General features: G+C 63.8%; 1 protein-coding gene across 7 annotated transcripts in view; it reads left to right on the top strand.

Moving 5' to 3' along the window:
* Positions 1-13366, top strand: part of ARNT2 (aryl hydrocarbon receptor nuclear translocator 2) — a 144069-nt gene that overhangs the window by 122149 nt on the left and 8554 nt on the right. For 5 of the 7 annotated variants that reach the window (XM_059371427.1, XM_059371428.1, XM_059371433.1 and 2 more), the window contains exons 13-17: positions 1612-1684; positions 2421-2544; positions 5310-5409; positions 7504-7642; positions 8165-8330. In XM_059371427.1, coding sequence (XP_059227410.1) covers positions 1612-1684; positions 2421-2544; positions 5310-5409; positions 7504-7642; positions 8165-8330 — 602 coding nt within the window. The remainder of the gene's footprint in view (positions 1-1611; positions 1685-2420; positions 2545-5309; positions 5410-7503; positions 7643-8164; positions 8331-13366) is intronic. The other 2 variants (XM_059371429.1, XM_059371434.1) reach the window with 1 other exon arrangement.

Consider the following 13366-nt stretch of genomic DNA (forward strand, 5'->3'; position numbering starts at 1 on the left):
GCCTGGGGTAAGTGTGCAGAGGACAGAGGTGTCCTTCCTGCTGGCCTGCTGCAGTCAGCAGCTCCCCTTGGCCAGACCACATGGCCTCCTCCAGAGCAGGACCCCCCACAGGACCCCCTCTGCAGGGACGCTCCTCTGCAGGCTCCTGCTCTCCCTGCATTTGACCTCTGGGCTCGCTGGCAGACTTGCCCTTCACCACAGCCCCTGTGCCTCTGGCCCCCAGCAGAGGGGATGGCATCTTTGAGGGCTTCCTCCCCTGCCTCCAGGCTCAGAGCATGGGGCGGGCGCGGGGGAGACGACCCGCACCTCCCAAGTGTTCAGAAGGGACCACGCAGATCACTCTGGCTTCGAAACACATGGCGACACGGATAAGGGAAGTCTGGCCAGTTCACGCAAACACGGAAGAGACATTCTCCAAATTTTGTTTTCCACGTGGGCCACGTGCTGCCCGTGGCCATAGTCCCAGCGCACAGATTTTGTCCTGAGCTCATCCACACGCTCGGACCGTACCTTCCTGCGTCCACGACGGTCCTCGCAGCAGCGGCCGTGGGACAGCCGGGAGCACACGCTCCGTGAATCGACAGACAGGTCCACACGGTCGCTGCACTCTCGCCGCCGACTCCGTGTAGACCCTGTTCGTCTCCGGCCGCTGGGTACATCCCTGCAGAAGCCCCAGCAGCCGGCGACTCCCGGAAGGAGTGGACGTGTCACGGACCTGCCGGGGACGCCAGGAAGGCCGTGAGCTGCGCACTTCCCAGCGGGTGTGGCCTTTCCGCTCCAGGCCAGCGCGCTCAGCGTGGTTCACCCGCCTGGTCGTGAAGACGCGTCTATGACTTTGCTCCGACGCGCGCTTACTCGCTGTCCGACCGGTGGACGCGGCTCCAGTGCCCGCCGATTCTATGAGTAGCTGGTCTCTGTGTCGTGCCTGCGTGTTTACGCTCTCACGGTCCCTCGCAACCTCCCCGTTGACCCCGGGCACGGGGGTGTGTGACGTTGGTCAGTACTTGGCTGATCGCCGTTCGCCTCTCATTCTTGTTGGCGTTTAGAGTTGGAAGCGACGCTGTAGTCCCCCCCCCCCCCATTTTAAGGCTCTGAACTGCTGTCGGGCTCGCTGCCCCTTGGAAGGAGCACGGTTTCCATCATCTGAAACATAAAGTAGCCGTTTTCTATAAGGAGGCTCTTTCTGTCTCCAAAGGAGCAGCTTGGGGTGTGCCGTGTGCCGGGCAAGGTCCAGGCTCCGTAAACTCACGTCCGCAGGCCGGCGGGCCCCGGCAGCCGCTCTGCACTCATGTGGGGGACAGTAACGCTGTGGGAGTCCAGAGTCACCGGAGTTTCTGGGTCGATCGGAATGTGTCCTGCAGTGTTTTCACCTGCGCACAAAGAAATCTTAAACCAGAATTTATTTCCTGCATGCAGGCAGCCTCTGGTACAGAGCTTGAGGTCTTGATTTGAGGCATTAAAGAGTCTTCATAAAATAAAGTAAATAAAAACTGAACCCGTCTAGGGGTCCATCGGGTGTCTCCTCTGCAGCGTGGGGCTCGGGGCGGGCTCTGGTCCTGCCCCACGGGTGCCACGCCCATCCTTGGTGACTGTTGCCTTCCTGTCCCTCAGGCAGCTCCAGCAGCAGCAAGCGGAGTTGGAAGTGCACCAGCGGGACGGGCTGTCGTCCTACGACTTAACGCAGGTGAGCTCCTGGGAACTGTCTGCAGCCCAGGGGACCGGGGACTGCGCTCGACCCTTAGCTTGATTCCCCCACCGCCACCCCCTGCAGGCGCAACTATTCTGTCCAGCCACTCGGTGCAGGGGCCTCGCTCCCCTGGGGGTCTCCCGTGACCCTTCTGCAGAACTGGCCCATGAAGGAGGCAGGACCCGTGAAGCCCGGGTGGCAGGTTTGGGCCAGTACGGAGATGGCGGGGCCCATGGTAGCTTTCTGGACGCCGTCTCACAAACTAGGAAGTCGGTGGAGGCAGCTCCGGACCCTGTCAGCCCTCCCCTGCCCAGCCGTCTGTCCTGCTTTGGTCCAGTGCCCGTCTGCTCCCACGCCTGGTCCTGCCTTGAGCCCCCTCTCCCTGTGCTGCCCCTCCCGTCTCCCTTGTCCCCTCCTCTTCCCTCGGCCTTTCCTGCTGCGTCGGAGAGCGGGCCTCCTCGGGAAACCTCACGCGTCCTGGGCTTTAGCCTACGCGGATTATTATGTAACTTTCTAGAAGTGATCGGTGTGACCCCGTCATCCTTTCCGTGACCTCCAGGTCACACCCCCACCCCGACTGTCCTTGGCCTCTGTCAACAGAAAAGCCCCCACGCCCCCCACCTGTAAAACCGTCCAGCCCGAAGTGTCAGTGAGGCAGGAAGGAGGGGACCCCTCGGAGGTGACGTTCTGTGTCTCATACGTGGGACACGGTCGTATTTTCATGCGCAAACAGGTTCCCGTCCCCAACCTGCCGGCTGGCGTTCATGAAGCCGGGAAGTCTGTGGAAAAGGCGGATGCCATCTTCTCCCAGGAAAGGGACCCCCGGTTCGCTGAGATGTTTGCGGGGATCAGTGCATGTAAGTTTCCCGACGGCGCGGGGGCCTGGCGGGGGTGGGGGGCGGGGCGCTGCGGCCGGGCCGTGGGGAGATGCCCCCCGGGTGGGTTTTCCGTGTGCAAGAGCCCCAGAACAGGAGCCCGGTGGACCCTTGCCCCCCGCTCGCCCCTTCCCTGGGGCCCCAGACCGCACGCCTCCTGCATGCGAGGGTTGGAAACGAATGGCACGTGGACGCCCAGTGGTCGCTCAGTCGCGGTCATCGAGTGGCCTCCGCCTCCGTCAGCGCCGTCGCCAGAGAAAGTGGCGCGTACTGGATCGAGCTGTCCTGTGACGCCCATGCGTGCTGTTGCCCCTTCCGGTCAGATTACCATTAAGGTCAGCAAAATACACAATCTGGAAAGGTCTGTGTCGTTCCAAAATTCAGCAGAAGGATCCCGTTTTGTGGGAGTCAAGGAATTTCTGCGAGTTGCAGTGCAGTGGGCATCCGCTGAGGAGAGAAGCCGAGGGAAGACCGGGCTCAGCCCCCCTGGCGTCCGCATGTGTGCTGCCGACGGGGCCGTCATTCCCGCTGTGACCAGCCGCTGTGCAGCCGAGGAAGGGGCAGCACCGTCTCCCACGAGGGCCACGCATGCTGACCCGTGGGGCGCAGTGACCTGTGGGCCCCGACATGCTGCCCACCTTCATCAGGGGCTCTTGATGTTGGCAGAGAAGAAAGCAAACAGTAGCACGTCTCAAAGTTTTCTCTTCCCCCCAGAGAAGCCTGAGGCATCGGATCAGACCCTGCAGCGTTTCTAGGAAATCCACGTGAAGTTGTGGTGTGACACAGACAAGACACATTCCCATGTAGGTGACCGAAGGGGGAGAGTTGGCAGACAAGGAGAACAGGAGAGCCCCCACGTGTCCAGCCGCCAGGCTGCGCCCGCACACGGGAGGCCGCAGGTCGACACCCCCGGACACGCACAATCGACCCAGAGCTCCCGAGCGCATGGCTTGCCAGGGACTGGGCTTGTCTGTGGGGTGAATCAACACAGAACGCGGGGGTGGAAGGGGCGGGCTGAGAAAGCAGGAGTGCGAAGGGGACGCCAGGAACCCCGACGACCAGGATACAAATTGCCAGAAGATACAGAAGATGCGGAAAAACCAGAACCCAATGGATTCGGCAAAGACCCGGGCACATCTTGGGTTAGGGTCATAAACAGAATTTCTCGTTGGCCTGTATGTTTTTTTCCTCTGATATTTCTAGAGCCACAAAGCTTCCAGGGTGTTCAAAAATAGCCACTCTTGAAAGGAGGCAAGAGAAAAGAAGGCAGGAAGTCTCGCTTCCAAGAAAAGATGAGGACGTTTTTAGCAAATTGCAAAACACTTGGGGGAAAAGTGAAATCATGAGAAAGTCTGAATGTCATGATGGTAGAATCCACGGGTGTCCAAGGACCCGACGGCAGCTCCCGGGTCACGTGCTGCCCAATGGGCCGTGTCCAACCTCACGTGGTGAACTGCGGCGCGGAGGGGTGGGGGCCTGGTGCCCGCGGACCCCGGAAGGCACCGTCGCCCGAGCGCTGCTCTACACGGTGACTTGACGAGGCGGTGTATGTATCGTGAGCCCTAGAACGTGGGAAAGAGTAACTGGAAATCCACGAAAATCCGATAAAGCCAGGTTGCGGCGGGAGACCTCAAGGTGTGTTTCTTCATCTCCGACACATCAGGCAGATCAAAGTCACAACACGAAGGAAACTATAGAAGATCGAATAATAAAACCAAGACTTTCCGTACAATTTTGTGGCCTACAAATGTTTCGGAGCAGTTAGGAAAAAATGTGCTTCTTGTTGACCCAAACCACTCAGAATACGTGAGAAGGATCGCTTACCTTAAGTGAAAAGTCACGAGAAGTCCCTCGGGCGCCGCTCCCCGGGACCGCGAGCTGCGTCTTCCTCTGCAAGACTCGAGCCTGCGGACCGCTCGGAAATGCACGCCAAGAGGCCGGGCCCTTCCGCCCTGTCGGTGTCTCCTCCGGGCGCCCTGTCGTCCCAGCAAAGGGAACGGACCAGGGAAACTGCTCAGGGCTTCAGCGTGACAAAACGTCACAGGGGAGGTTTGCACGCGTGGGAGATTCAGCACATGGCCGCCGGCGCCTTCCCCTCGGCTGCAAGCCCCCGAGCCTGAGCGTCCATCGCTGCTCGTGTGCACCCCAGGGGGATCCCCCACCAGCCAGAGACAGGTACAGGGGAGGGGTCTGCGTAGGCCCCACATCCTTGCCACATAACTAACGTTGACGTCCTTTGGTGCCGTGTCTTGTGGGTGGGCTGTCAGGGGTCGTGGGAGCAACGGGTGCAGGAGTTTTGACGTCGTAGGGCAGCGAGAGGCTCTAGAACAAACATGTCCAACCCCCCTGCCCCATCATAGGGCAGAGCTGGGCTCTGAGCTCCGGCACGGCTCCTCCGAGCCACGGTTCTGTGTTTCCTCCACGGCGTGGAAGGAGTCAGTAGCCGTGTCTGAGGAAGAACGCCCACTGGTCCTTTCTATCTTCCCAAGTCTTGGAACGGGCCTGCTTTCCGGGGCGCATGGCCAGGCCTCAGTGCCAGAGGACAGCCTAGCGCCCTCCTGGGCACACAGAAGGCCCCGGGAGACGGAGGGCGTGGAGGCGAGGGCGGGGCAGGCACACGTGGACGGGCAGCCGGGATGGGTCTGTCCTGCTTGGGGACGCCCAGCCCTGCACCTGCCCCCCGGGTGCCCGTGCCGTGGTCTGGAGGACGGGGAGCCCTTGAGCGTGACCTCGCTGTGCTCTTCTAGCGGACAAGAAGATGATGAGCTCAGCGCCTGCGGCCGGGACACAGCAGATCTACTCCCAGGGCAGCCCGTTCCCCCCGGGGCACTCCGGGAAGGCCTTCAGGTACGTACCGGGCGGGGGTGCTGGGGCCCATGGCAGCACCTCTGGTCTGGGGCCTGCAGGATGAGGCGGGGTCCCCCAGGGAGCGGCTGCCGTGCCGTCCTCACCAACCTGCCCCGGCTCATCGGGTGCTCCCGACCCCGACCCCAGCTGCCAGATCCTCCGTCTGGACGGAGGCAGCGGGGAGGGGCGGAGGCCGGAGGTGAGGGGGCCGTTGGGAATGGGAACAGAGCGGGGAAGGCCTGGCCGACTGTGAGCCGAGCCTGGGAGCAAAGGTCACGTGGCCCCTTGGGGGCGCAGAGAGACCGCCTCCGGAACGCGCTGAGCGAGGCCTGGGAGGCCGCAGGCAGGGAGAGGCTCGGGGTCTGGGCGAAGCCGGAGGAGGCTGCGGAGGCCTTGAATGCCACGCGGGGGGCCGGAGGGAAAGAGGGGCGTGGTCCGGGGGGCGACGTGGCAAGGGAGGTGCCACGTGGTCGCGCTGCAGACGCTGAGCCGGGGTGAGGCTGTTGTCATGGAAACAGGAGTCGGAGGGCAGTGGCGGAGGAGAGGCCGGCTCGTGGCCAGCTGGCTGTGCGGGGAAGGGGCGGGACGGCGGCCCCTGCGCACAGTCCGGCATCGGGAAAGCCTCTCTCGCTGCTCGTCTGTGGAAGGGCAGGAGGGAAGGACAGACGGAGGGAGAGGGGGAGGAGAGATGGATGTCGGGGAGCTGCTAGGCCAGGCCATGAGCCGGATTTCCTGTCAATGTGAGGGGCCCAGGCTGGCGGGTGTGGGGAGGGCGCGGGGTGGGTGTGGCTGTCGGAGGTCCGGCGCCCCGAGCTCTGGCAGAGCGATGTCACCGCAGGCCCCTGAGCGCGTCCTCACGCTGAGCCCAGCCATGGGCCTGGCAGCCGTGGGCCTGGCAGCCGTGACCCACCTGTGTGCACTGAGGCAGGCGTCCCTGGGGGCTCTAGGGAGTGCCGGGCATGGGCTTGCTGGGCACAGGGTCCCGCCCTCGTCCGCCAGTGCCCCAGGAGGACGTGAAGGCTGAGCGTGTGGGGAGAGACCCCGACCCACAGAGAACAGGATCGGCAGAGGCTTTCCGAGGCCGCCGGCTCATCAGGAGGGAGGGTGGGGAAGGGCCCTTGTGTTGAGGGAGGGGTGGCGGCAGGGGAGTGCTGTGCGCTTGGGGGTGCCTGGGACAAGGAGGCACAGACACACTTGGAGCGTCCCTATCTGACGAGGGACCGGAGAGCATGGAACAACTATGATAACACACGCAGTAAGCCCGTACCCACTTTTCTCTGCCGGCCCGTACGCTGCCTTTCTTTGAAACCACGGTCAGCCCAGTCCCCCAGCCTTGGCTCCCTCCTGGCCCGCAGCGCTGCCCCGCTCTGAGCTGCTCCAGGACGAAGGGCATGAAGCCAAACGGAAGCTCTCACCTCCCCTCTTTATCGCGCGTGTGTTGTGGGATACTGTAGCATCGCCACGGCTGGAAAACGCTGCGGGCGGCAGGGTGTGCCGCTGGCCTGGGAGCCCAGACGGCAGGTCAGAGGTGGCACCTGCAGGGGGCCGGGCACAGAGGCACCTGGGACTTACCAGCCTGTGCCCCGTACTGACTGGAGGACGTGGGAGACACAGGGCGGTGGGGGCCGGCTCCCCACAGCATCCTCCAGATGGGGTGTCCCCCGACAGGTTGTCCTGTTCAAGACCAGCCCCTTGATAGCCCGCGGCCCAGTCCCACAGTCCAGAGCCCGTAGGCGCCCCAGGGGGACGCATTAACCAGCACATAAGGCCCCGGGTCCGCACTGAGGCTGATTTTCACGCTGAGGAGCTTCTCCCTCGGAGACATGGGGTGGGCGGCTCGGAGGAGAGAGTGGGGCCCAGGGTCCGGGGGGAGCACGAGGCAGGCCACAGAGGTGACGCAGAGAGGGTCCCAGGGGCGAGGAGGAGCACCCGGGCGCTGGCCACGCGTGGGCCGCTTTGTCCTGGCGTGTTCTATGCTAGAGAGAGAGACTGACGGACAGAGGTGGCTGCTGCGAGCCAACAGGGGGTGCCCCCGGGGGGCCTGCGTAGGGGTGAGGCGTCTCCTCGGGATGAACGCGGTCTCATCCCTTCCAGCTCTTCCGTGGTCCATGTGCCTGGCGTGAATGACATCCAGTCCTCCTCGTCAACCGGCCAGAACATGTCCCAGATCTCCCGGCAGCTGAACCAGAGTCAGGTGGCCTGGACAGGGAGCCGGCCACCCTTTCCCGGACAGGTAGGGGCTCCGGGGAGGGAGATGTTCCCAGGTCCAGGCGGGTCAGAGCACCCGGGAGGGGCCCAACAGCAGAGTCCCGTGCGCTTTCCGCGGCCAGAGTCCTGCCGTGGACGGGAAGCTGGGGGACAGGGCAGATCCACAGACGCTCTGTGAGGAGCGAGCCCCCTCACCACTCTGGATCCCCGTCTGCCCCTGCCGGAGTGCATGAGGACCCCCAGCCCTGGGACACACACCGCTCCCTGGTAGGCACTGTGACATGGGCATCGGGTGGCCCAGGGGACTTCTCTGTGTGTTTGTAGTACCAGGCCCTCATCAGCAAAAGCCATAGGACCCCATCCTTGTAGGGCGGGGGGTGACTTCACCCAGACCCGCCCCAGTTTCTGGACCCACACATGCTGGGCCAGGTTGGACCCAGGTGGGCAGGAGAACCGTGGGGAGTTGCCGTCAGCCCATGCGGCCTGGGGACCAGGACAGAGGCCTGTTGGTGACGCTTCCCTTCTCTTTGCTGTGTCCTGATCATAGCAAATCCCTTCACAGTCCGGCAAGACTCAGTCATCTCCCTTTGGGATCGGCACGAGCCACACCTACCCGGCGGACCCGTCCTCCTACAGCCCCCTCTCCAGCCCAGCTACCTCCTCGCCCAGCGGGAACGCCTACTCCAGTCTCGCCAACCGGACGCCAGGGTTCGGTAGGTGGGGAACCAGGGCAGGACTCTGCGGGAGAGCTGGCAGAAGCGCTTTCTCAACGTCCTGAGTTCGGGGGGCTGAGCCCCGAGCTCCCGGAACCCGGGGACCAAGCCTGGGGGTTTGCAGGTGCCGTGGTGTTCCTCGGTCGCTGGGGGCTTGGGTCTCGGCTGAGTGAGGCAACTTTGTCATGTTCAAGGCTCTGGGACCGTGGTCCTGTGTGCCGAAGTGCTGTTTTACCCCTTATGGCCTTGGCGAGGACGTTTGCATGTCCATGTCCAGAGCGCCCTTGTCTTGCTTCAGACACCCGGGTGGCCAACTCTGTGGGTCCGTCGTGTACATAAGAGACGCCGTAAGGTTCCCCCTCAGCTGATCGTCCCAGGAAGGATCCCGTCCCGTGTGAGAGCTCCTCTCCCAGCTTCACAGAACCTCAGGCCATAGGGGTTCGGTGGCCGCTCCCCGTGGTGCCGCCCCCCGTGGTGCCGCTTCCATGTGGGTCTGACGGGCCCGGGCCCCACCTCGATCGGGAGGGGCTGCCAGGCGCCCTGAGCCTCCTGAGCGGGGGCCCATCCTCTCTCAGGGCGGCCACTGTGACCCACCGCGGCTCACGGGGCGTCTCTCTGCAAGACGGACGCCCTCAGGCGAGCGTGGGGCTGAGCCCGCACACCCCGGTTTCCACCTGGCAAGTCAGCCCAGGGGAGCCGCAGTGTCCGCTGCGGGCCGCTCCCTGTCCCGCCCGGGCACAGCACTTCCTCGCCAGCCGTGTCCCTGTTCATTCACATGGAGCACGTTTTCCTGCTCGGCTTCAAGCCAAGCCTGAGTATTGTCCCCTAGCAGGAGCTCAGCCACATGGTCCCCGTTTCTGGAGGGAAGGGTCTCCGGCCTCTTGCTCGTTCTAGCCTGCTGGACACCCAATTCAGAAACCTCCGGACTCTGGAAGCCGCTGGCCCCCAGGGAGCCCCTACCCCCTGGTCTTTGCCTCGGCTGCCGATGGGAGAGGGTCCCCATCCGGGCACAGCGGCCACGCCCCCATTGGTCTCTGGCTGCCAAGCATTCACAGGACCCGCCGACAGTTAGGACCACGGCTGGTGCTTACCAGACGCTCACGACCTGCTCAGCACAGGCACGTCTGAATTCCCATAACTCTCACGGCAGCCGGAAGAGGGAGATGCCTGATTTCTCCCATTTCACAGATAGATAAACTGAGGCGTGGTGAGGTCAGATAGAGGTCACAGTGCCCTTATGTCCAGACTCTGCTTGCCCCTGTTGTCTGATCCGTTGTTAGGGGCACATGGGACTTAGGTGGGGACTGGGTGTCCCGGCGGAGGTTTTTTGATTCATACCAATGAGGGGCTGGGCCCCTCTGCGTGAGTGCGCGGAGACCACGGACAGGGCTCCTGCAGTCTCACCATCAAGCCCTCCTTTGTTGACCTTGACCCAGCAGGGCAGGAGGAAGCGGTCTCTTGTGTTTGGAAACCAGGCCCGGGGAAGAGGTCAGGGAGCAGGGGAGGAACTTGGGGTGGGGGCCAGTCTTGGTGGGCATGGGCTGCCTAAGGACAGCTGTGGGTCAGTGGCAGGAGACCCCAGCAGAGGAGGGGACGGTGGTGCAGCGGGGCCCAGAGGGTAGGGCAGGCCGTGCAGCCAGTGGAAAACCAACAGCCTCGACTCCAAGGGGCTCCAGGGAAACGGGGTCTGCGGAGGCGGGCGTGGGGGGCAGGCGTCAGTCAGGTCGGAGAGAAGAGAGTGTGCCTGTGGTTCGTGAACGAGGGCGTGCTCCCGAGCCAGTGGGAGGGTGCAGGGAAGACAGAGGTAGAGAAGGGGTGCGTGGGGAAGAGGCAGAGGCGTCTGCTGATGGTGCCAGCCGCTGGGTGAACACAAGCCCGCAGACCCGCCAACCGCGCTCCTGCGGGCAGGGGACTCCCGCCTCGCCGTGCGCGGGACCCAAGTGCCCCCTGCAAGGGCACAGCGAGATGGCCGTGCCGTGGGGCCTGCTGGTCGGGTCCAGAGGGTGCGCCGGCCCAGCCCCCAACCCCCCACGGTATCCAGCTCAGCGAGCTGTCCTGGGCTGGATTCCGGAGCCCCGACGGCCCTGTCTCATAGGCAGGCGTCTGGGAGAGCTAGGGAGCCGGCCATCACCAAGTGCGGGCCCGGGTGACTGACATCAGGGGAACGGGCCATGCCCGGGCTTCTGCAGGGGCTCCTCGAGGGGGCCGGTGTATGGGGTTCCCTCCTTGAATGAGGCATCCAGCCTCCTCGTCCCGGCTCCTTCCGTGAGCCGCAGGCTCCTTTCACTCCCCTGACTTCCAGGAGTCAGACCAAAGCTCTCCCGCCATTTCGGGGCTGTGGACAGACCCCGAGCCGTGTGACTGATGCATTTGTGTTTCCAGTCCTGGTTCCGGTTTCGGCTTGCCACGGGTCTTACCTCATTTGACAGGGAGAGTCTGGAAGCAGGACTAGAACACTTCACTGAGGGGCTGACAAGTGCAGGTGCTGCTTCCTAACAGCTGGGTGGGGAGGGTGCGGCTGACGGGGCGCAGACAGGGCACAGACGCCACACCTGTCGTAGGGCTCGGAGCACTTCCTACAATGACCCTTAGCTAATGGGGTTGCCGGAACGCCCTGGCGAGGACAGGCAGTTGAACCTGTGTGGCAGCTTCCTGCTCCAAGCCTGGAGGTTCCACCTCCCCAAAGGTGTGTCTGTGTGGGGGACAGAGCCTCGCAGCAGTAAGTGGACTGGCCAGGGACTGGGGGCCTCGGCTGGTCGCTCCCCAGTCGGAGCCTACAGGAGCTGCCGCTGGGCCTCCCACATGCCGCCAGTCCCCATGCTGCAGACAGAAAAACATCTGAACCAGGAGAGAAGCCCCTTCCATGTGTGCCTGTGAGTCTCTCCAGCACCTTCAGTGGACAAAGTCTAACCTCGCCCAGCGGGTGGGGGAGACGTGTTTCCGGCCTGCCGCTCCTACCCCACAAGGCAGCGCGAAGAGGGATGAGCGTGCAGCCGAGAGGCCGTAAACCCACAGCACGTGCCAAGCCCCGAGACCTGAGGTCCCTGAACGCCAGCGTCTCCATCTCTGCCACCCGCCTGCCGGTGCGTCCGTGTGTCTTGGGGAAATGCAGGGCCAAGCACACGGCTGCGCAGGGAAAGTGGCCCAAGGGGCCAGGGCAGACCAGGCGCTCCTCCTCGGACTAGCCCAGGGTCTACATGACGTGACCGCCTCACCCGTGCGCTTCCAGACACAGAGACTGAGCAGGCAGGGACAAGCCATCGCTTCCCGCCTCCGCGCGTCCCAGTTTAGGAAGAGGCAGCCGACCCACCCCGCGCATGCCCGGCACGAGTCCGTGCAGATCCTCTCGGGTCACAGCAGATAACACGACGGGGTGAGTGCAAGCGTCTTTTCTGAGGCTCAAGAAATGCGTCGGTCGTGTCCCCGGCCCTCCCGGAGGGAGCCCTGTCCGTCTGCACGCCTGCTTCGGAGAGGGAGACGGAGAGAACGTGTCGTTGCACAAGGGTCGGAAGATGTTTGCAGCGGGAAGGGGCATGAGAGAGGAGGGACGCCGGGCAGGGGCGGCGGGGGAGGGGTGGGCATCTCCGCGGCCTGGAACGTGTGCAGACACCACACCCCGAACCTCCAGGCCCTGCCCTCGACTCAGCCGTGTGCCTTCTCACCAGCAGTTTAGGGAATCAGAGACCGACCCACCGCTCCCAGTTAGCGATGAAGAATGAGGTCTTGGGCAGAAAGCACGGGAAACGTGTCCTCGGGGGGACGTGCAGGAGCCCCACCCAGAGGCATTTCTAGAACAAGCTGGCACTTGGATGCTCTTGGCTGACTCTGTCCACGAGGCCTCCCAGCGTCAGTGCTGTGGACGTTTTGAGCCACGTTAATTCTCTGTCTCAGGAGCTACCTTGTTCGTGTGGCTGTTCAGCTGTGTCCCCAGCCCCCCCTACCCGCCCCCTTGCATTTATGATCGCGAGAGGTATCTCTAGACGTGTCCCCTGCACATCAGGGTCACCCTGGGTAGACCCACTGTGCCCCGGCCGCAGAAGGCCTCTGAGCAGCAGTTCCCGCAGCTCTGGGATCCTCAGGAGAAGCTCACCGGAAACCATCAGCAAGTGACCTGACGGCCTCGGACGCCGAACGACTGTCTTGGGAGGAAGATGCCGTCCCTCCCTGCTGCCACCTAGGAACCCACACGCTTCTCTGGGTTCTGAAGTCTGGTCCGAAAGGCCACCCACTTGGCCCTGACAGTGGGAACGCCGCGCGCGCTCTGCTTGGGCCGCGGGGCTGACAGGGCACCCACCTTCAGCCGGGGCCGCAGCAGCCCGGACTGGGCTCAGGAAGCCGGCAGAACAAAGACGGGATGGCCGGAGCCCAGCTCCCAGTTTGCAGCCGTACACACGCAGCTTCCAGAGCAACACGGCGTTTGAGGATGTCGGTGACCCCTGGGGTTTTCTCCAGAAAGTGGCTTGTGGCCGCATCGTGGGTGCAGGCCACATTTCTAGCCCGCTCAGCGTCGGTCTGTGGTTGGGCGGTGTGGCTCCACGGGCCGGGGTCTGGGCTGAGAGCACCCGGCGCTGCGTGTCGCAGTCACTGCTGTTCTGTGAGTGCGGAGGTCACGCGTGCGGCTCAGAGCTACGCGGACTCCGTAACAGGGGCCGGAAGAACGGCCTCCCCGGGACCCTCCCATCTGACGGCGTGAACGCAGCCCGCTGGTCACGGCCGGGGAGACGCTCCCGAGGAAGACCATCAGCTGTGACATCGCTTCCCTGTCCCCCCACGCAGCGTACACCCCCTTGCCGCGCTCGGGGCCGTCCTGATGACCCGGACCCCCGTCTGCTGCCCCCGCAGAACTGGGCTTAGTTGCCCCCGTGGCCAAGGCTCTCTGCTCCGTGTCCGTGTCCGGGGCCTGGTGGGCGTCGGATATAAACTGTCAGTGTCCCAAGTGAACGCACGCGAGCCCTGTGTCAGAGAGACCTTGGTTCCAAGGGGGCTCCGGCAGTTCGGGTGGACGGGCAGATTTCCCGAGGCTTCAGTTCCTTGTC

Source organism: Mustela nigripes, chromosome 13, assembly GCF_022355385.1.
Source record: "Mustela nigripes isolate SB6536 chromosome 13, MUSNIG.SB6536, whole genome shotgun sequence".
Classification (NCBI taxonomy): domain Eukaryota; kingdom Metazoa; phylum Chordata; class Mammalia; order Carnivora; family Mustelidae; genus Mustela; species Mustela nigripes.